The 24,679-nt window shown below is 37.6% G+C and overlaps 1 protein-coding gene across 4 annotated transcripts in view; it reads right to left on the bottom strand.

Annotated features, from left to right (window-relative positions):
* Positions 1-24,679, bottom strand: part of DPY19L1 (dpy-19 like C-mannosyltransferase 1) — a 124,068-nt gene that overhangs the window by 5,079 nt on the left and 94,310 nt on the right. For all 4 annotated transcript variants that reach the window (XM_012558109.2, XM_023739584.1, XM_023739583.1 and 1 more), the window contains 7 exons: positions 23,976-24,047; positions 21,889-21,938; positions 16,361-16,385; positions 15,491-15,610; positions 13,931-14,105; positions 13,089-13,188; positions 2,157-2,282 (listed from right to left, as the gene is read on the bottom strand). In XM_012558109.2, coding sequence (XP_012413563.2) covers positions 2,157-2,282; positions 13,089-13,188; positions 13,931-14,105; positions 15,491-15,610; positions 16,361-16,385; positions 21,889-21,938; positions 23,976-24,047 — 668 coding nt within the window. The remainder of the gene's footprint in view (positions 1-2,156; positions 2,283-13,088; positions 13,189-13,930; positions 14,106-15,490; positions 15,611-16,360; positions 16,386-21,888; positions 21,939-23,975; positions 24,048-24,679) is intronic.

The following is a 24,679-nucleotide window of genomic DNA, read 5'->3' as shown; positions in this document are numbered from 1 at the left end:
GTAAAAAATTTGTCTCCAACCTGCATTTGAGTGTTTTGGTACCTGTATTTGGGCACAGGGTATCAAATTTTTAAGGACTAATCAAGCCACACGATTAAGGCACCTGTCAATGAGCTCACATAACTAAAGTGCTCACCACCAGGCTGGGCACAGATGAAGCGCTAGATAAATATTAGTCCCCTTTCCCTTTCCTCGCCCATCTGATTTCCCCATTTGTTTCCCTGCAAGAGCAGATGGCACAGCTTCTGTTTTGTGTCCAGGTTTAAGGTGAGTGGACTTGTCTAATGTTTGAGATTTATCATCAGTCTGGCTTAAATCTTGTAGTAGTAGATGGAGAGTGTTGTTTTAGTTACTGAGTGGGGAAAACAGATGGGAGAAAGCTACTTTCTTAGCTTCCTCTGGTTCAACTCTTGCTGGGACAGACACAACAATGGCAAGTCAAGGTCATGTGGGAGAATCAGACACACACTCCACCCACCCCAAGCTCTCAGTTTAAGTGTCTAAAAGCTAGCTCTACAAGGAGACAATCTGAAGCCAGTTAATTGGCTGCTGGCTTTGTTTAGTGTGCACAATTTCACTGCCGTACTTCCTCAATTTGTCTTTACATCCCTTCTTGTCCACAAAACAGCACTCTGCTTATGAGAGCATGAGATGACTCCAGTAATCAAATCCAAGGAGCTCTACAAACATCTTAGAACACAAAACAACCCAGCCTTTGCTATCTTCATATATTCAAAACACTATGCAGCAACTAGGAAAAAAACGAAGACTCTTGAATCAAGATTCATTGTTAGCTTGGAGAGGAAAACAGGCTATGAAAATTATGTTTACGTCTCAGTAACCTACAGGTGTCTCAGATTGTCGTAACTGAATTGAAGAGTGGAGCCCAAAGCAAGAAAGAAGATCCCAATTCTGGTAAAAATCTCTGCCAAGAAACTGAGATCAATGTCAGCCCACCATTCATTTACTAGGATGTCTTCATAAAATTGTTGTAAGAGATGCTTATGACTTTTTGGTCTTAAATTTATATAACATAAAGTTAATTAAAGCCAAGTATATATATTTCATATATATTCTTATTTTCTAAACTATCGGAACAATAATCTTTCCTATAAATGCTGATTAAAATCAGTTCACTTGGCATATATTCATAGAAAATCATTCAACAATAAGCAATTATTTAAGTTTCCTTGTGGAAAAAGATATGTAGATGCTATATTGCAAAATTATTTTCACTTATGAGTCAATACTGGACAGTTTTGTCATAATAACCTTGCATATCACTGAAATGTATGGTGAAAAAGCCACAGCTATATCAATCTTCTGTTTAATAACAGAGTAATGAGAATTTTAAAAATAATAGTATTCCATAAAATAGCATTCACTTCTGATGAAACCGCTTCTCATGCTCTTCATCAAGTGAATGCCTTCATACTTTAATAGGTGAGAACTGATGAATGTCACAGCAGGCTACTGTCATTCGCTGTCCAGCCACCCATGAGCACCATCATTTCTAAACAGTCAACGTTGGAATTCATATTTTTTCTCAAAATCTTACTGACACTTGTAGCTATACCCTGCTTAATGAACCTCTCTGTATAAACAGATAGGTTTTTTAATGTTAACCATCAGAATCTGGGTCACAGTGACGTTAATTATTTTCCAACTAAAATAAGATGTGAAACAGCAAGAAAGGAAAGCTTCATTTCAAGTTGAGCTGAGAGGGGTCGCATCTACCCACAGGATGTGGTGTGGACTGAAATCGGTGTGGACAGTGGAGGCCCTGACTCCTCAGTTGATTGACTACTTCATTACAATGAGATAATTATATTATCTTGTTTGAGACTCTGGGAGCCTTTTGAAAGACAACAGATCTACCTTTGATAATAGTTTTATCCAAGGTAAATATGAGTAATTTCAGAGATCATCATGTCAATACAATCTCTTTAAGGTACATGCAAATCAGTATAAAAGAAACAGATACTTATAATGAACAGAAAAGAAAAAGCTCATTCAAATATTTATCTAAGAAAGGTTTTCCACTTACACTTTGTAAAATGTTATGCGCATTTCACACATGCCACCAAGGCACTTGTCATGAAACTCAATTAACTTTTCATGCTCTATGAAAATAAAACACTGTGTTGAATACTCACTTAGATCTTCTTACACACCATGACTCTTCTAGAATGTAATAATTGACTTTTAACTTGATCAACTGTTGCTTCACTTCTTCAGCTGCTTTTCGACTATACATTGAGTATACTATCTTTGTTCTGGCCCTTTAAAAAAAACAGTTGGGTAGAAGAGTTTCAAGATTAAAAAGGATACAATCAACATATTTGGAAGAAAGCACTAAATGTGACTAGAAGAAAGACTATACAGAAGAATTGGGTCAAGAGAAAATGCTTTGCAGGAATTCATGTTAAGGGATGTAGGATACACAATTAACTTTACCAAAGAATTTGGTCTTTGTCCTTGGTTCCTGAGAGATAACCTCTAAACTCTTAGAATTTCTGGAATGGTTGGAGTATCTTTGTTCTCTGGACCACACCTGACAGGTTATGCTAGTGATGTGACACTTGGGTGGGGCTGGCCAGGCCAGAAAGATCCCCCACGTGATGTCAGCCCAGCCTCAGGGGAGGGAGGTGAACATGAGATTGAGTTCGATCAGTCAATCATGCCTATGTAATGAGATTCCAATAAAAACTCTGGACACAGAAGCTCAGTGAGCTTCCTGGTTGGTGAGCAGCATCAATGTTTTAGAGGCTGGCACGTCCCTTTGTGGGACACGGAAGCTTTGTACCAGGAACTCTCCCAGACTTCGACCTGGACATCCTTTCATTTGAATCCTTTTTGCTATAATTAAACTGTAATAGGAAGTATAGTGCTTTCCTGAGTTCTGAGAATCATTCTACTGAATTACTGAACCCAAGGAGGTAATGAGAACCCCCAAATTTGTAGTGAAAGTGTCAGAAGTGAGGAGGGCCTGGGGACTCCAGAACTGACGGCTGGCATCTGAAATCCTGGGTAAATGTGGCAGTCTGGAGGACTGTGCACTTTAACTTGTAAGATCTGACCTAGTTCTTGTGGTTAGGGTCAGAGAAGAAGAACTACATCTGCAGCTGGTATGAGAGGATATTTAGAGTTAGAGCTGGCCTCAGAGAAGACACAGACAGACAATATAGGGGCATCGGAGAAGTCAAAAGACAAAGCAAAGGCAGGTGTAGCATACGGAGTCCAAGGGGAAGAAGCTTGGTTTTAAATGCATTCCTATGTTTCCAAAACTAGTCTTTTTTTGTTTGTTTTTATTTTTAAATTCGTCATCATTCTATCACAAATAAGAGTAAGATACCCTGTGTGTGGACACAGGGACAGATTACCCAATAAACAAGGCATGCACCAGTTTACCTGCACTTACTTTCTGATCTGTAGTGCACAATTTCATGTCTTTGATGTGGTGAAACCCATGTAAAATTGTAAACTGCTCACTACAGATTCGTAAATAAACATAAATATGCCCGTGCGTAGCTTGCTTACTGGTTAATCCGCTCCTGGTGGACAGTGCTGAGCTATACAAACACAACTACAGACCTAGTCTGAAGCTGCAACAGTTCGATCTTTTATACCAACAATAATTAGCATTAAATGGTTCTCCATGTTATTTCTAGATTTAAAAAAACTAAACTTACTTCAACAAGATCACTCTGGAAATTAGCTTCCTAAAACTGATTATTTTTTTAAATGAAGAAGCTAAAGCTTTTTATTTATAAAATGTAGACCCCAGTTATGCAAAAAAAAATCAATAGGATTCACCCAATCACTTAACAAATGAATAGCTTTAACTACCCTAGAAATTACATGAAAATTAAATCTATTTCCTCTTGCAAGAGGACATGAGACTCTAAATTAGGAAAATATAGTAATTCTCAAAAATAAAATAAACAAGGCATTTTTTAAAACAAGGTATGCCGCCAGTAATGGCAATTTACACTTTATTACTTAAAAATAAAAGATTGCTATGTACACATAAAAGAATGACAAAAATAATATAGTCATATCTAACAATAACCACTCCTCCCAACCAACACACATATATATACACCCATACCCTAAACTGAGTAGTTTTTTCTGATTACTGTTACGTTTGCTGTGCACACTTCAATTCTGCCACCAGTTCGAAGATATTCTGACCTTCCTCCATGTGATCAACTGTAGGAAATGCTCAGCCCATAACAATTACCTATATAATCTATGCAAGCAAGATGCAATTTCTCTTAGGCAGCAACACAAAATCAAATAAATTTGTCATCCAAGTTCTAAAAAACAAGAGTTTCTGTATTTCTCAGTTTCAGGCTTGACTTCTACTATTAACTGAAATTCTTTTTAGAGAAAATAAAACCTACTCTCTTAATTTACTGTGATAGAAATTGTTGGAAGCACAAAGATAGATCAGACATGGAACTTAAACCAAGAGGTGAGAGTAAAAGTAATTCCAAAGGAAGCCCCAATATTTAAGGCAAGGATTTAGCTATTCTATTTAATACAATCTCCCACTTCTCCACGTACTTCATATAATCCAGTGTTTAAGATGCAAGCTGTTGGTCTTTTTATATTGTAAATCTTATGAATCAAGAGTAATTTTCATTGTTTGCATTTATTTCTATAATTAGACGTACAATAATGATTTAGAATTATTTCCCATTTTGGTTTCTGATAATGGTCTCAGCGCATTTATACTATAGTTTGGCCTTCGTTTTACTTCATCGATAGATCAGACAGGGTTCATCTTTAAGAAAAGTACATGAGTAGAATATTTGTTGAGCACTGGCAATTCCAAGAACATCTTGTTGATGTTTTTATGCACAAAAAGTAAACTTAATTAGATTTAAAACATTCTTCATCCACAAGCCTTTAAACTTAATACACTGTAAACATCGCTCCTGATGGCATTTTATTGATGCGGCTCACTTCAACTGCTTTTGGTACTTTGTAGGTACATATTTGTAGGTAGACCTTCTTTAGTCTATAATTCAAAGAGTTCATCATGCTATGTCTATGCGAGAGTCACTTTTTAACATTTTTATCCTAAAATGAGCTCCATCAATCTGTTTTCACAAATGTTTGTTTAATCTCAGAAATCTTTCTTTCACTTTATCTCTGATTATATCCTCTTTTCTAGCTATTATATCATTATATTTTTGTCCTTTCCGTTACAGCAGCACTAGATGACCAAGACATTGTACTTTTTAAATAAATTTTAATTTCAGAATAATTTTAGATTTATAGAAAAATACTGCAGAGAGTTCTTGCATACCTGCACCTAGTTTCCCCTCCTGTTAACATCTTACATTACTATGGTACATTTGTCACAACAAATTAACCAATATGCTTGGACATCGTGCTTGGTAAAGTAGAGAGTCAGTGAAAAAGAGGCAGACCCTCAACAAGACGGACTGACACAGTGGCTTCAGCAATGGGCTCAAGCATAACAATTGTGATGACGAAGCAGGACTGGGCAGTGTTTTATTCTGTTGTACACAGGGTTGCTACGAGTCAGAACCAACTCTACGGCACCTAACAACAACATCATTAGCTAAACTTCATACTTCATTCAAATTTTAAAGGACTTCCCTATTGTCCTTTTTATGTTCCAGGATCCCAACCAGGATACCACATTACATTTAGCTGTCTTTTTAGGCTCCGCTTGGCTGTGACAGTTTTTCAGACTTTCCTTATTTTTTATAACCTTGATAGTTTTAAGGAGTACTGGTCAGGTATTGGGACCCTGGTGGCGCAGTGGTTAAGAGCTCAGCTACTAACTAAAAGGTCAGCAGTTCAAATCCACCAGCCGCTCCTTGGAAACCCTATGGGGCAGTTCCACTCTGTCCTATAGGGCTGCTATGAGTTGGAATCGGCTTCATGGCACCGGGATTAGTGTTGTTTTGTTTTTTTTTTTTTGGTTTTGGTTAGGTATTTTGTAGAATGTCACTTAATTGGGATTTTTTAAAAAAAATTTTTTAATTGACCATTGGCCAAACTGACAAAAGAAAATCAGGAGAGGAAGCAGATAACCCATATACGAAATGAGATGGGTGATATCACAACAGACACAACTGAAATTAAAAGAATCATAACAGATTACTATGAAAAATTGTACTCTGACAAATTTGAAAACCTAGAGGAAATGGACAAATTTCCAGAAACTCACTACCTACCTAAATTAACACAAACAAAGGTAGAACAACTAAACAAACCCTTAACAAAAGAAGAGATAGAAAAGGTTATTAAAAAACTGACAACAAAAAAAAGCCCTGGCCCGGATGGCTTCACTGGAGAATTCTACCAAACTTTCAGAGAAGAGATAACACCCATTCTACTAAAGGTACTTCAGAGCATAGAAACGGATGGAATACTCCCAAACTCATTCTATAAAGCCAGCATAACGCTGATACCAAAACCAAGTAAAGACACCACAAAAAAGAAAATTACAGACCAACTTCCCTCATGAACATTGATGCAAAAATCTTCAACAAAATTTTAGCCAATAGAATTCAGCAACATATCAAAAAAAAAAATTCACCATGACCAAGTGGGATTTATACCAGGTATGCAGGGATGGTTCAACATTAGAAAAACAATCAACGTAATCCATCACATAAATAAAACAAAAGACAAGAACCAAATGATCTTATCAATCGATGCAGAAAAGGCATTGACAAAGTCCAACACCCATTCATTATAAAAACTCTCAATAAAATAGGAATAGCAGGGAAATTCCTCAGTATAATTAAGGGCATTTATACAAAATCAACAGCAAACATCATCCTAAATGGAGAGACTTTAAAAGCATTCCCCTTGAGAACAGGAACCAGACAAGGATGCCCTCTATTACCACTATTATTCAACACTGTGCTGCAGGTCCTAGCCAGAGCTGTTAGGCTAGAAAAAGAAATACAGGGCATCCAAATAGGTAGGGAAGAAGTCAAAGTATCTCTATTTGCAGATGATATGATCTTATACACAGAAAACCCCAAAGAATCCACACGAAAACTACTGGAACTAATAGAAGATTTCAGCTAAGTTTCAGGACACAAGATAAACATACAAAAATCTGTTGGATTCCTTTACCCCAACAAAAAGAACCTCGAAGACGAAATCACCAAATCAATACCATTTACAATAGCCCCCAAGAAGAGAAAATACTTAGGAATAAATCTAACCAGAGATGTAAAAGATCTTTACAGAGAAAACTACAAGACACTACTGCAAGAAACCAAAAGAGACCTGCATAAGTGGAAAAATATACCTTGCTCATGGATAGCTAGACTCAACATAGTGAAAAAGTCAATTCTACCCAAAGCAATCCACAGATACAATGCAATCCCGATCCAAATTCCACCAGCACTTTTTAATGAGATGGAGAAACAAATCACCAACTTCATATGGAAAGGGAAGAGGCCCCGAATAAATAAAGCATTACTCAAGAAGAACAAAGTGGGAGGCCTTACATTACCTGATTTTAGGACCTATTATACGGCCACGGTAGTCAGGACAGCCCAGTACTGGTACAACAACAGATACATAGACCAATGGAACAGAGTTGAGAATCCAGATATAAGCTCATCCACCTATGAGCAGCTAATATTTGACAAAGGCCCAAAGTCCATTAACTGGGGAAAAGATAGTCTCTTTAACAAATGGTGCTGGCATAACTGGATATCTATATGCAAAAAACTGAAACAAGACCCATATCTCACACCATGTACAAAAACTAACTCAAAATGGATCAAAGACTTAAATATAAAATCGAAAATGATAACGATCATGGAAGAAAAAATAGGGACAACGCTAGGAGCCCTAATACATGGCATAAACACAATATGAACCACAAGTAACAATGCACAAGCACCAGAAGAGAGACTAGATAAATGGGAGCTCCTAAAAATCAAACACTTATGCTCATCAAAAGACTTCACCAAAAGAGTCAAAAGACAACCTGCAGACTGGGAACAAACTTTTGGCTATGACAAATTCGATCAGTGTTTCATCTCTAAAATCTACAAGATACTGCAAAACCTCAACAACAAAAAGACAAATAACCCAATTAAAAAATGGGCAAAGGATACGAACAGGCACTTCACAAAAGAAGATACTCAGGATATCTGAATATCTGGAGAGGTTGTGGAGAGACTGGAACACTTATACACTGTTGTTGGGAATGTAAAATGGTACAACCACTTTGGAAATCGATTAGTCACTTCCTTAAAAAGCTAGAAATAGAAGTACCATACGATCCAGCTATCCTCCTCCTTGGAATATATCCTAGAGAAACAAGAGCCGTCACATGAATAGATATACACACACCCATGTTCACTGCAGCACTGTTCACAATAGCAAAAAGATGGAAGCCACCTAGGTGCCCATCAATGGACGAATGGATAAACAAACTACGGTATATCCACACAATGGAATATTATGCAACGATAAAGAACAATGATGAAGCTGTGAAACATCATATAACTTGGTGGAAGCTGGAACTTATTATGCTGAGTGAATTTAGTCAGTCGCAGACGGACAAATACTGTATAAGACCACTATTATAAGAACTCAAGAAAAGGTTTAAACACAGAAGAAAACGTTCTTTGATGGTTACCGGGGTGGGAAGGGAGGGTAAAGGTTATCCACTAACTAGATAGTAGGTAAGAATCATCTTAGGTGAAGGGAAGGACAGCACACACTATAGGGGAAGCCAGCATAACTGGACTAAACCAGAGCTAAGAAGTTTCCTCAGTACAATAAAATAACTGAGAGACACAGCAGCAGGGATAGGGGGTCTGGGTACCATGCTTTCAGGGGACTTCTATATCAACTGGCATAACGAAGCTTATTGAGAAAACGTTCTGCATTCTACTTTGGTGAGTGGCGTCTGGGCTCTTAAAAGTTTGCAAGCGGCCATCTAAGATGCATCAATTGGTCCCAACCACTTGGAGTAAAGGAGAACAAAGAATACCAAAGACAAAAGGAAAGTACTAGCCCAAGAGACAGAACGGGCCACATAAACCAGACTTCATCATCCTGAGACCAGAAGAACTAGATGGTGCCCGGCTACCACCAATGAACGTCCTGACAGGGAACAAACAGAGGGTCCCTGATGGAGCAGTAGAATTATGGGATGCAGAACTCAAATTCTAGTAAGAAGACCAGACTTAACGGTCTGACTGAGACTGGAGGCGCCCCGGAGAGCATGGCCCCTGGACTCTCTATCACCCCAGAGCTAAAACAATTTCCGAGGCCAACTCTTCAGACAGGGATTGGACTGGACTGTGGGACATAAAGTGATACTCGTGAAGAATGTGCCTCTTAGTCAAGTAGATACAAGAGACCAAAGGGGCAGCTTCTGTCCAGAGGTGAGACGGGAAGGCAGAGAGAGTTAGGAGCTGGTTGAATGTTCACGGGGAATCGGGCGGAGGTGAGGAGTGTGCTGTCGCAGAATGGGGTGAGCGGTTGGGGTCTCTTAACAATGTATGTGAAAAAAAAAAAACTTGTATGGGAGACTAACTTGAAATGTAAACTTCATTTAATTACAACAAGTAAAAAAAAAAAAAGTAAAAAAAAAACAGATTTTTAAATTGAGATAAAATTCACCATTTTAACTATTATTAAAGTGTGCAATTCAATGATTTTTTTTTGTATATTCACAATGTTATACAACTATAACCACCATCTAATTCCACACCATTAATTAAAAACCCGTTGCCATCGAGTGGATTCTGACTCATAGCCACCCTACAGGACAGAACAGAACTGCCCCATAGGGTTTCCAAGGAGCAGCTGTTGGATTCAAACTGCCAACCGTTTAGTTAGTAGCTGAATGCTTAACCACTACGCCACCATGGCTCCATGCCATTTATATCATCCCCAAAAAGAAACCCCTTACCCATTAAGCAGTCACTCCCTATTCCACTTCTCCCTCAGCCTCTGGCAACCCCCCTCTGCTTCCTGTCTCTATGAATTTGCCTATTCTGGTCATTTAAATAAATGGAACCATACAATATCTGCCTTTTTGTGACTGGCTTATTTCACTTAGCATAGTGTTTTCAAGATTCGTCCATGTTTTAGCATATATCAGTACTTCATTCCTTTTTACGGGTAAATAATATTCCATTGTATGGATATACCACATTTTGTTTATCAATTCTCAATTGGGATTTGTCGAAGGTTTTTCTCATGATTAGAATGGGGTTATTGGCTTTGGGCAAAGAGAACACAGGTAAAGTGCCACTCTCATCACATCATATGAAAGGCATATGTTATCAACATGACTTATTGCTGTTGATGTTAACCTTGATCACCTGGCTGAGGTCGCATTTGTCAGGTTTCTCTGCTGTGAAGTTACTCTTTATACCCCTTTTTCATAATGTACTTTTTGGAAAGACGCTGTTATATCCAGTCCACACTTAGGGGTATGAGTTATGTTCCACCTCCATGAGAGCAAAGTATGGACATAAATTTTTTGGAATTCAGCATGGGAGATTTGTCTCTTCTTCCCCAGTTATTTATTAATTTAATCATTTATTTACATCAGTATGCGCTTTTGGACATTCATTTTACACTTTGGGTTGTAGCCCAAGCTACAAGCACTCTTTGTTCTCAAACAAAGAACATAGGTTCTTATTGTAATCTGATGACAAGTCTTCAATGACAACTCTTGATAATGATTTTCTCTGAGGTTAGAGATTCAGAGACATAAAACTGACAAGATATTTTTTGATATCCAAATAATTTTTAGCACTTGCAATTCAGCCACTAGGTAGCATCAAAGATCTGATCTTTCCTTTTATAACCACTACAAGACACAAGCTTCAAATACAGAAAAATCTGCCAAGTCAAAAAGAAAAGTTCAATCCACTCCAGGTTAATCATGTAAAGATACAGTGTTATTATATGACTGTATTTCAGGACTGAATACCTTTCAAGATGGGTCAATCATACTCTAAGAGAGGATTCCATTCTCCTCCATTGTAATATTGGTGGTTACTAGAATAAACTAACCAGAGGCATTCAGTCTTATCCATCAAAAAGTGTTTTCTGTTGTCCTCTCATATATGGCTAAAGATCTCTGCTGTAAGCCACAGGCCACAAAAATTGAGTCTTAAAAAAAAAAAAAATCAGAAGGACTGCATCAAGTCCTCCCTCCTGACTACTGATAACGCTGGGAACAGAGTCTGAGAACAGGCTTCCCTATAGGTAGACATCACCTCCACAAGTACACACTTAGAAGACTACCAGACAATTTCGAGGCATTTGTAAAAGACAACTCTCAGTCAAGGATGAGAGAAAACAAGGTGGCCTGAGTGAAACTCACGGGAGAAATTCAACTGTGGCTATCGGCTCTGGAATACTGTTGGAAATGTTTCTAAAGTTCTATTTTTCTGATGGGCATATGAAGAAGTCTTTTCCTCTCTTCTTGACCCATCCCTAACCCTCATCTAGGAAGCGATATTGCTGAAACCAGAATAAAACACTCTTTGAATGAGATTCTCTTTCAACTAAATCCTCAGAATTCAACGAAAATAGCCTATAGGAAAACCTTAATAAAAGCTATAAGCTAATGAATTTTCAGGGGGACTTAAGGGTGATGATGATCCTAGCAATTGGAAGTCAGATATACATTTTTACAATGAGTTAATTTTACTCTAATTGCCATATACCTAAAACAGTCAAAACTTCTGGAAGATAGCACTACTGAGAAATATATGACAATTCCACAGACAATATGACAAATATCTACTGGTCTTTCTACAAAGAAAAGAGCAACAACCAATATTTCACAAAGCCCCTTTACTGAGTGCCTTTACTTTTTGTAGCAATATAGTTATTTCCAAAAGTTTAATAAGAATCTACCCATTTTCCTACCAGGCTATATTTAAGCAAAGTCACATTTAGTGGTAAATCTCATTTAGTTCTTTTTGACAATCCTCACTATTAAGGAATAAGCACTGGATCCCATGCGTGGAAATGGTCCACAAAGTTCTCCCAGGACACTGGTCTGGCACCTGCTCTATGGTTTACAGATTTCCGGTTGTACAGGTGGTCAACAATGTCACTTCCTGGTAGGTCAAGTACAGTGGCAAGCTTTGGAAATCGCAGAGAAAGTGAGATACTCCCACAGTTACAAGCACTGCAGGCAAAATCTTGGTATGGTTCTTGGTTGCTAATCTTGGAATAAACAAATTGATAGAGGCAATAAAATATTTCCGTCAAAACAGAATTGACAGCCCTGCCAGACAAATATATACCTATATCTATATCTATGTGTGTGTGTGTGTGTGTGTGTGTATGTGTCTGTAGAGACTTTAGAAAGCCTGAGTCCAGAGAAAAGTTTACTCCTAGACTAAGCTATAAGCTTTTTTTTTTTCTTATAGAGGCATTAACAGGTAATAATAGGCACCTAGGTAAACAGATGCTTATTATTAATAGGTAACTAGGTATTAATCACCCACCACGCATTGCTGTTGAGTCGATTCTGACACACAGGGACTCAGAGCCACCTAGGTAAATAAGAGGCCAAATAACAACTTCAAATTAATAATACTAAATCACAAGATTGATTTGGCCAAACCCACACCTTTGGGATAGAAAATGACCAAAAGAAGAGATTGTAAAAGAATAAACTATCCCAAATTGGAAAAGGCAAAGATGGTGGTTTGATTCTTTCATCTCATGCAGTAGGTTTTTAATGAGGATGCCTGCCAATCCATTTACACCTGCTCTAGGGGACAGAACTCTAACTAATAAGGACCTACATGTTTTGAAGCCTTGTTAACCTGTAGAAAACTAACAAAGTATAATTTCACCTTCCGGCCCGGTAGAGGAGATAATTTTAAAGTTTGGAGTTGTGTTGCCCTGTGGCGCTTCAAACAGTTTGTGTAATTTAGCAGTCTTCTTCCAGCATTTCTCTCTACTACTCTCTCAATCTCGGCTCATTAGTCCTTTCTGAAATACTTGTTATTCTGCTTGTCCCCTCACTCACTATCTACTGTATGAGAAATTTGTTTTTAACAACATGAAAACTGTGTACTAACCTCAGCCCTGCATCTTCATAATGTGGGTGATTCACAACGGGCCGGAGAGCAGAGAGTTTAACACTTGCCATCGTGGGCATGGCTCCTGCAAACACCGCGTCTGGGAGACAAGAAGGAAGTTCTCAGGAAAACACTCTTGAGAGTTCAAGGAGTCTCCTTCCAGTTCAACCCAAGTACTTCACAGATGAAGAAGCTGAGGCCCAGAGAGATTAATGACTCAAAGATTCACTGGCAGAACCAGAATGAAGCCAATGGATGATACAGCTGTGGCTAGCACAGAGGCTTGAGTAAGATATTTTCCTTGGAAAATAGAGCCTCATCGTTATCATTAGGGGCTACTTTTCTTTCTTTTTTTAAACAAATATCTTAGAAATCTTTCCTGATTCTAGGAAAGACATATCAAATTAACTAGAAAAGTTTTGTAGTTCCAAAAAATTCTGAAGATGATCAAACATTCAATCTTTCAACTGATACTCTGATGACAACAAGGGCTCCCTTTTCTGTACGTGAATGAGTTAACAGTCCATGAGTTCATTTCAAGAAGGAATGCGAAGGACATAAAATTAAAAATTCATTAGGAAAAAAGCATAACAAAAGTTATTTTTAAATGTGGCATGTGTAAATTTGGATGAGTTTTGAAAAAGCTAGAATTTATGGAAAACAACAGAATAAGTTACTATGAAAATGTGTAGCATTTCCCCTGCAAACCAATTTAGTAAGATTGATATCTCACTTTTTAGAAGCAGCACTGCTTCGGAAGCTGAAAGTAGCCTGGATTTAGGATTCTGTGATGGTATATAAATTGTGGGGAAAACACTAGCTTTATTTAATAATGTTTTTACCTGGTTTAGTACTATATTTGATCCATTCTATAAGTTCTTCTTGTGGCAAATTGCTGAACTCCCCAACGATATTCCACTGGGTTTGTAGATTTGCTGAACCTTGTATTGACATTGCTGCTAATACAGCAAAAACAACAGCACCAGGATGTGCTTTGCAAAAGAGCCATCCAAACAGCTGAAACCAAATTAAGAATGCATGGGCAACTGTTAGTATAAAGCAACAGGTATCCAATGAGCTGTCAAACCCTCTTTCCAGAGAAGAACATGGCCTCTGCTCTAGTCCCTGATAAGAAAGTAATTACCCTAAGATAATTATCCAGAAACAGTGACCTTAGGAACAAAAGAATTCTACCATCAGCCATATATGGGTGAGACATGATTTAAGAAGCTCTTTTTTCAACCTGCTCTCTCCATCCTAGACTCAGGTAAGGCCAGACCATCTGCATAATTTGAGGCACACAATGCAAAATGAAAATGTGGGGCCCCTTGTTTATAAATTACTAAGAGTTTTAAAGACACAACAGTAGAGCATTAAACAAAGTGTGGGACCTTCTTGAGTGCAGGGCCCTGTGAGACTGCCAAGTCACATGCCCAGGAAGCCAGCCCCCGGGGTAAGATTCTCTATTATCAGTCACACAGATAATAGAGATGGAGTTTAAGATAAGAATGTTCCAACCAGTCGCCATTCCTGGCCCAGCGTGGAGAGTCAGGAACAGTGGCCCCATCCCAGGTCAGCCTTTGGAAAGTCATGGCTCTCTACCATAATAGCAACATTCTGACTGGGAACACCTTGAGGCTGGCTAACTTTTTCCATATTCAAACAGTCCATATTCAATAATAACACTTTGTCCCTATTGTTCTCCCCTTACTGTTTTTCTCTACATGTCTGTAGAGCTAGATTTCAAGCTCTTTAAAGACATACACCCTTTAGTTTTTCATTTTTCTATCCACCACTCTACTCCCATCTATTTTCTAAATTTAAAAGGAGTATTGCTATTGCACTGTGGCTGTTTTGTTGATGGGAAGGTGACAATATGGAGATACATAAATATGTGAGTACAGAGCAAGGAGGCAGTTATCCAGGAAAACATGGTTTTAACTACATTTAAAAAAGTATAAGTCAGGGGTATGCACACAAATGTACATTCAAAAAATGAAACACATTCTTTGAAAAAGCTTGATACTGAAAAAGAACATTTAATTTGAAAGGATCTGTAACGTGAAATCAATTGTTAGAATTCTTTGTAATATGAGTGTCAAAACAAAACAAAAAAATATTTCTACAATTAAGCACTGCTTTCTATCAGCACCTGCAGCAATCACTCATGAACTCAGCCGGCACTGATGTGGTGCTTGTTGTATACCAAAGACTATTTTATCAGATTTGGCCCTTAACCTTTAGGAAAGATGAGTATAAAGCCATGAAGAATTTATTTATAATTTACCTAGAGGGATCTAAAGAACTTTGGGCAAGTCAGTATTATTTTAGGGCCATTCAATAACAACAGCTAGAGTAAAACCATCACAGTAGCTATAACTCTCAAGTAACAAACGTCTTACCTGTCTTGAGCAGATCAAGGAAGCCGTCACACACATGTGTGGGGTCAGGAAGAGTTTTAGTCTCATAATCAGAATGCCCAGGGCTGCGTACGCTAGCAGTTGCAGTGCATGATAGACCAGCTGAGAGGGACAGACAGAAAGAGAGAAAATGTTTGTTACTCCCGTTCGTGAAGTTTAAGAAAATACTGCTAAACACAAATATAAAGAAAAGGGTACTTTTCTCTTAGCAGCAAAAATTAATACTACTTTAATGCCTGAAATTTCTAAAACAATTTTTAAAAATCACTATCAAGCCACTTTATTTTAATAGATGGCTAAAATTATCAAGCCACTAAGGCAAACTTCTCTGTAATTCTGCTGAGGGTCAAGCCTGTGGTTAACAAAGCCCACTTTTCTGAGTCTACCCTGGCGCTACCATCAGATCAAATCAGGAAAGTGGTAAACAGAAACAACTGGTGCTTCAAGATCCTGGAGCGCCACCTTGGAACTGCCATTAAAACCTAGGCTGATTGTGAGGAGTTGGGAGCAACACCCAGTCACATCTCCAAGGCCTCTGGGTAAAGTGAGCCAGAGGAAAGTGATTTCAAATCACAAAAGGCACTCCTCACATACAAATATATGGGGCTCCAGAAAGAAACTGCTATTACAGTAGGGATCACCAAAGCAGAGAAGATGCATCTCCTACTTAATAACTGTTTTAACAAATGAATGGTCAGTGACTCTGCACACAGCATTCTCAAAAAAAATACTACAAGTATTTTGAAGATGATCAGTAACAACTGCCAATAAACTTAGAAGCTGGAACTAGAAAGCAAAGCCCAAATATATTAACATTAAAATCAGTAAAATTTCAGTATGTTAAGTCTTTACCTCTCCATGATCAAATTGGTGCTTTCTGGAATAGGAAAAAACAAAACAAAAAAAGTACTATTGAATCATTATTGAAGAACTTAGTTCATTTACTTGCATTTTTATCTTAGGAATATGAGTTTGACAATTTCTAAAATATTCCCTCAGGACATATATATGTAAATCAAAACAACTAAGAGGCATAGACCCAAATTGGTGATACAGTCATTTAAGACAGCTTATTTTTTAAAAGACAATGTTGTAAAATCCTGAATATTTGCCTACATGGATATTAATGAGGCCAACAGAAGACATAGTGCCTATCAAATACTTCACTGGTGATATCCTGGCAAAGCTGGGACTGGAGAGGAATTTTGAGAGCCTTCACAGTGCCATACCCCTGCTTCCTACTCCCCACGTCCCCTCAGCTCTCCCACAACTACTGCAATAGACAATTTAGGGCTAGGGATGCCAACACATAAGAATTTTCATCTTCAGCTCTGCAATATACAAACAGTCACAACATCCTACATTTAGTTTTGCTTGGTTTCTTTACTTTGTAGAGGGACTCCTGTTTAGAGGTCTACATATCCTCCCATATCTCACTCCTGCCCCCTACAGGCGAGTCCCATCGTAGCAATGAGGGCAATTTTGAAAATGAGAAGCTGATGGTGTCACTCCCTTACTTAAAAAATCTACTCCAGTGGGTTCCCTTTGCAATGAGAATAAACTCTAAACTTCTCACCACGGTACACATGGTCTTCCTAAGCTGGTCCCGACTTCCCACCCTTGGAACTCACCTCCTACCACCCTCACTCTTCTTGACCACTGATGCTCCAGTCACACTAGACTTTGTTCCTTACGACATCAGAGGGGCCTTTGACTATCTTGCCTTCAGTCCCCCTTCTCTCTACTCCATTTCTCTCTTTTCTCATAGAAAAGAAAATTCTCACTTATTGGTTTACTTGATTAGCATCTGTCTCTCTCTACTAAAATTAACCCCTTAGAAGTAACAGATACAAATCCATCCCTCCACCTAAAAACCCTGGGAATATATCAATAAACAAGGTAGGAAAAGTCCTTGCCCTCACAAAGCTCACATGTAAGTTGAATGCAAATAAATAAGCACATCCTATGTCACATGGTGATAAATGCTGTGGAGAAAAATGAAGCTGGTAAAAGACTGCAGGTGATGGGAAGACATGTATTAATCAGTGTGGTCCCTGATCAAATGATACTTGAGCAAGATCTGAAGGAGCTGAGAGAGGGAGCTCTGAGGATTCCCAGGAAGAGCATTTTAGGCAGAGGGAAGAGAGGATGCAAAAGTTGGGCTAACCACAAGGAGGTGATCGGGGGGTTGGAGGGGAGACCAGAGATGACAAGGGACTAGAGGATGCAGGGCCCTGTGGTCACAATAAGGACTTCGATTTTTCCTGAGTGATTTCGAAAACTATTGGGACAGAGGAGTGATATGATCTGACTTCTATTTTCAATGGATCACTTCACTGTTGTAGAGGACAGACTAGGGGAGGAAGGCTACGAGCGGTGAGCTCTGTTAGGAGGTTCCTGCAATAATCCAGGAGAGACAGTGCGATAAGGACGAGGATAGAGGGGGTAAGTGGTAGACAAATTGTAACTATATTTCTGAATGCTGAAGGATATGTGGGTGGATTGGCTGTAGGATGTGAAACAGCAGAGTCAAGAATGATGCCAAGATTTTTGAGCTGAGCAACCAGAAAAATGGAGTTGCTATGAGAGATTGGGAGGATGCATGAGAAGCATTTTGGCAGAGGGTGCACAATCAGAGGCTCGATTTTATAAAATTTGAGATTCTCATCTGTCATGGATTGAATTGTGTCCCCCAAAAGTATCTGTCAATTTGGCTAGGTCATGATTCCCAGTATTGTATGATTGTCTACCATTTTATCATCTGATGTGATTTCCCTATGTGTTGTAAATGCTATCACTATAATGTAATAAGATGGATTAGCAGCAGTAATATTGATGAGACATACAGGATTAGATAGTGTCTTAAGCCAATCTCTTCTGAGATATAGAAGAGAGAAGCCAACGAGAGAGACACGGGGACCTCACACCACCAAGAAAGCAGTGCCGGGAGCAGAGCGTGTCCTTTGGACCTGAGGTTCCTGTACTGAGAAGCTCCCAGACTAGCGTAAGATTGATGACATGGACCTTCCTCCAGAGTCGACCGAGAAAGCCTTCCCCTGGAGTTGATGCCCTGAATTTGGACTTGTAGCCTACTGGACTATGAGAGAATAAATTTCTCTTTGTTAAAGCTATCCACTTGTGGTATTTCTGTTATAGCAGCACTATATGACTAAGATATCATCAGACACCCAAGTAGATAGGATAAATAAGTAGATAAGCATGTAAATTTGAAGATCAAATGAGAGGTTTGGGCTAGAGGTAGAAACCACGTGAGTCAATAACATACCTTCTCTATCTTAAACCCATTGCCGTGGAGTCAATTCTGACTCATAGCAATCTTACAGGACAGAGTAGAACTGCCTCACAAGGTTTCCAAGGCTGTAATCTTTATGGAAGCAGATTGTCACATCTTTCCTGGTAGGTTCAAACCGCCAACCTTTTGGTTAGCAGCCAAGCACTTAACCACTGCACCATCTGGGCTCCTTTTCTCTATCTTAAGCACTGATATATTCCCAAGGCCTAGAAAAAGGCTTGGCACATAGAGCTCAATTCATTCATTCATTTATAATTATTATATATTAATTTATAATTATAAATGAATGAATGACTCAATAAACCCCTAACTCAGGAGTACACATCTGATTTGGGAAATCTGGCTTCAAAAATACATTAGGAAACTCAGTAAAATAATGCAGCAAACAAAAGAGGTGAAATGAATCCTTCTTTATTCTTCTCTCTGGCTAAAATAAAAATTACCAGAGTTACCATTTATTAAGCACCTACAATGCTAATAACCTCAGTAATTCCTATTAACTCTGATCTCAGAATCATTTATTATCTCAATTTACAGCCTACAAAAGTGTCACACAGCTACTAAGTGGCAAAGTCCTGAATAAAGGGGATACTGGTACTCTCATGGAAACCCTGGTGGTGTAGTGGTTAAAAGGTAACCAAAAGGTAAGCAGTTCAAATCCGCCAGGTGCTCCTTGGAAACCCCATGGGGCAGTTCTACTCTGTCCTTTAGGGTCGCTATGAGTCGGAATCGATTCGATCGCAACGGGTTTGTTGTTTGGTATTCTCATCTTAATATTTTTGTAAATGTGTCAGTGTGTCACTTGATCGTTCTCCTTTTCTTTCTATACTGACCTATGACTTTGTACTTACATGAAATATGTCAATGTGTCACTACTGTTCCAAAAAAAAAAAAAATTCTGATCCTATCTGAATTGAATCCCAAGAAGCTCAATGGTTTTCTATAATTATTTAATTATTTCTACAGTTCAGTTATTCTTAGAAAGTGCTGCTTTGTTTCTGTGAAAACTTCCACTTTTGTCTTCCAGAGCTGCATACTGTACCTTTGTATCTCCTTCCCAAGGTCTTCAGAAACAATTTTGCCTCAAATCAAGAGAAATGTTGGCACTATATACCAGAACCTTTTCCATGTCCCGAGCCCTCAACCCAAATGCTTCAGGTATAAGTAAGGGCACTGTGAGAGCAAATTGTTTCTAAATGAGAATAAGGATGCCCTCAGGAGAATACGCAATAAATTATTATTGAGCTGGTAGAGATTTAGATGTGAGAATGTAAGGCCATGTATTTCCAAGTTATAAGAGAAAGCTTAGACACACATGAATTCAACAATAACTACTCCCTAAAAAATCTCACAAAACAATGAAACTAGAATTAAAATTTCTTTCGTTCCATCCTTTAATCTTACATTTCTAATAGCTAAGGGTTTTATCCTCCCAACAGCCTCTTATACACAAACATACAAAATCTCCATATTTTAAACAAAGGTATAATTATATATAATATTTTGTGATTTTTTTTAACTCAATAATGTATGATGCAAATATTTCCATAAAGATGGCCTAGCATTTCACTCTATGATCAGGTCATAATTAAACAAATCCCTTACTAATGAACAATTTGGTTGTTTCCATTTTTCACATGACAAGCAATATCACAGTGGTCATCTTTTACATGATCTCTGCATTCCCATGAGCATTCCTACAGGATACATTTGCATCGGTGGAACTGCTGGGTTAAAGGGCAGACCCACTGTATGTTCTGCTAGGTATGGTCAAACCATTCTTCCACCTCATTCCTCCCACCTTTGGAAGCACTGGATATAATTAATCTGTTTAATCTTTACAAATAAATAAAAAGGTTTTTGCTCTATTATGAAATTTCTTTATTGTAGAATTGAGCACCTTTCCACATGTCCATTAGTCATTTGTATGTCTTCACTCATTTGACTACTATTTCTTTGCTATGTGCCCGTCACTGAGTATAAACTGTTGAATTGAACAGAAATGACCCCTCCCTCGGGAGATACAGGTAACAAATAAATCAGTGCAAATGATGACAAATGCTGAGACAGGAAGGTAGAGGGTGTGAAGGTAGAGAACAGTGAGGAAAGGGACAAGGAATCTACTCTGAAATGATGGTCAGGAAAAGGGTCTTGACGAAGGTGACATTTAAAAGCCAAGGAGTAAAAGAGTTAATTGTGTAGAAACCCAGGCTAGGGGAAGAGAGATGCAATAATGGGCATAGACAACAACCCCTACAAAGTTCCAGAGGCAGGACACCATTTTCCATGGTTAGAGAACAGAAAGGGGCCCGATGGGACATGCTATATGGTGGGGAAGAGAAAATGTGAACTTCCTGTTCTCTGAAATGCCTCTTTGTGTGCTTCACTCATTTTTCTAATGGGCTTTAAGCATTTTTAAAATAAATTTGTAGGAGATTTTTATATGACAGATATTAATCCTTTGTCATACATTGCAAATATTTCCTCCAATATGAATTTGTCCTCCCCTCCCCCAACAACACTTACTATATCTTTTACCAAACAAAAGTGTTTGTTTAACACGTCAACTTTATCAATCCTTCCTTCTAGCTTATGGGTTTTATGTCATCTATCTTAAAATAAGATTATAAAAATATACTCCTGGGTTTCATTTTTTTATATTTAAATTTTTGATCCATCTGGAGTTTATTTTGTATATAAAGTAAGGTCTAGGTACAGCTTTATATTTCCTGTCCTTCTCTAAAATAGGCAGTCCATTGATCCTAAAATCAGTCAAAGAATACATTTTCCCTGGTGAATTGAGGAATGAAGCTGTGTCCTTCAAGTGTCAACTATGCACAGGACTACTGTCAGATTGTGCTGGAGGAGACTGGGGTAGGAATAAGTGATGCACTGTGCTCTGCAGAGACAGGGAACAATGAGAAAGGCAAAGAAGGGGAATGACAACCAAAAACATCAATTATCAAATGCTGAGTGCGCAACATGTAACTATGAAATAAATGCACTGTAAATACCTATTTAACAGATTAATACAGGAGTTGATAAAGATTATTAACAGTATATTTACCTTATATGTGTTTGTTGTTTAGCTAAGGCACTCCGCATATCACTAATAATCTGTAAACAGATTTTTAAAAACTTTAGAATAGCAGTTTTGAGAAATATAAAATTTTAACTGAACTAAAACTTTTAATTAGAAATCTGAGAAGTATTTGGAGATTTGACATAACTCAGAAAATACTTATAACAACATAATCTTATATTTATACAGTGTTTGATCATATCTAATTTAATACCCAAGGAAACTGTAAGGCAGATTTTTTTTTTTTTAATCTTCTTTGCAGATAAGCAAACAGGCTCAAATGGACAACTACCAAGAAAGCACTGCTGGGTCCTGAAATCACATCTTCCGGCTTCAAATTCACATTCAGCACTCCTTCCCACCAAGCCAGGGTTGTTGGCACTGCATCTCCTTAACTATATACACACAAAACTGGAAAACTGGCTCAGAGACTGAAAAATCACTGCTGTTTAAGTATTTGAAACACACTCACTACGTTTTCATATTCAGCAGGAACTGAGAGGTCATCTAATCTGAAATCCTATCCACAGCATGGACATTCTCTACAATGTTTCTGACAGGTTTTAATTCAGCCTTGAAAAACCATCCAGCCGTTACTTGAATCTCTAACACTTTCCCAGTCGGTCCTTCCCAACTTCGGACAGCTATGGTCAAAAGTCCTATCTCCTAGAACTCGCCCTACATCTATCTAAGGAATGAGAATGAGTAATCTTATTTCAAGCGACAGGCTTTAAAATATTTGAAAACAATTATCCTCTTTCTGTTGGAATCTTTTCTTCTTTACATAAAACATCCCAGCTTCTTGAATCTGATCATCTCTAGCCATCCAGGTGGCTTTTTCTGTACACATTCTAGACTGCCAATGTCTAATGTCTGAGTACCTACTAGGTGCACACCTAGACAAAGTAGGCAAAGCAAAAGTGCAAATAAAGTGTGGGGTCTGGCATGCAGGAGGAACTGACTACATATGTGCTGACTGGAGTTGAAAGTTCTGTGGGAATACAAGGCTGAATACATACAATGTCCAATGTGGGGGTAAGATGCCAACTCTGGTTCTTGCTCTCCTCTTGCTGCTTTTTAAAAATAATTAATTTTTTTGTTGTTGAAAATATGCATAGCAGAATTCTCTTCCTTTTTAATGGACAAAATGTGAGGCTGGAAACAACCTCTTTGATCTTCCAATTCTGCATCCATCAAATGGAGATGATACTATCTGTCTACTCTAAAGGACTGTCAAATAACCAACTGAAATAACACAAGTGAAAAGATTTTGGGAGGGTATAAACACAATATAAATATATAACATGAATGAAAATTACAGTGTAGAAAATTCTACAAATGCATGACATTGTATTAACATAGAAATCACTAATTACAAATCAGAAAACTTTCAGAGTCTAACATTTCTTATTTGATCACAGATTAATTTCAATTGATTACCTTAAAAAACAGAGAATATCATACCTGCTCTTTCTCATTAAAGATTGAAGATTCTCTGGCCTATGAACATCTGGGTTTAGAATTTCATTATTAAAGCCAAGTTAGGAGTCTAAACATTTTATTTTATCTAGTTTATTAATACTATCATTAATAATCCATTTTTCCTTTTGATAAATATCACCCAGGAGTTAGTGGATACTGTACAAAATCACTTAGAAAGGCATATGTTAAATATTTTAAAGAGACAGTAAATTTTTTTTAATTTTTAAAAAGATTAAAAAAGAAGAAACAATATATAAATATTAAAAACAAGTCAGTAATGACTGACACAGGCAAAGCAAGTTGTATCTGGGAGAACAGAGTCTCTTTAACTGTTTCTTCTCAAATAACATCACTATCAATATCTGAGCCATCCTTTCCTGTATCTAGTTTATACTAGCAGATAGCAGAACATTTTAAAGGCTTATAACTGTGGATCAAAAGCTATGAGTAAGAAAACACAGAATATGTTTTATTAAACCCATGTAAGAAATCGGATCATATTAACACTGAGCTAAGTGTAAGGACATGTAACTATGTAAAAACAAGAACATGTTTTATTACAAGAAAGAGCTCACAAGTGATAAACATACCTTTCTAACAATTGCAATAAATACTACAAGAACCACAGGAAGCAGCAATGTCTTTGTATACCTCAATGGAGTCTGAAATTCACAGAGATGTTTTATTAGAGGAAAATGTTATTTTAGACAGACAAAATTTCATTTAAAATAATGAAAGTGAATTTAAAAAGTTTAAGTAGAAAAATAGGAGCATTCATCCATCTATGGTCCAATCTACCTACTGACTCCTACCATAACAACGAAGGTACTTTCCATAGAAACAAATTTCCTTAGAGTGGTGAGTGAAAAATACTAACAAATACAATTCTTACAAATTACTAACTTACAAACAGTTGTAAGTATGAAATATGATTGCAGAGATGACAGTTCATTTTTTGCACACTACTCGCCTAACCAGAGAGCTTGACTTAATATTAATCTAAGGTCAGTAGAGCTCCTTTAATAAGCTTTTCCTACACACTCTGTAGGGAATAAAAATCTTACCCATGATACATACACACAAACACACAAAATAATGACCAGTGTTTACAAGGTGAACAAAAGATATTTTTACATTTTCTTTAGTAACATAATTCTAGAAAAATATTTTCAGTAACAAGCTCTACAACATTGCACTCCTCAGCTCCTCTCAATAATTTATTTAGCTCAGTCTTAAAAACTCCTGGCCTTGAAATTTCTAAGTTGTCATTTATTTGCTTTCCCACATCATCCCT

The sequence above is a fragment of the Trichechus manatus genome, unplaced genomic scaffold (genome assembly GCF_000243295.1).
Source record: "Trichechus manatus latirostris isolate Lorelei unplaced genomic scaffold, TriManLat1.0 scaffold00137, whole genome shotgun sequence".
Lineage (NCBI taxonomy): Eukaryota > Metazoa > Chordata > Mammalia > Sirenia > Trichechidae > Trichechus > Trichechus manatus.
The sequence above is the reverse complement of the archived record's forward strand: the minus strand, read 5'-3'. Positions and strand labels throughout refer to the sequence as shown.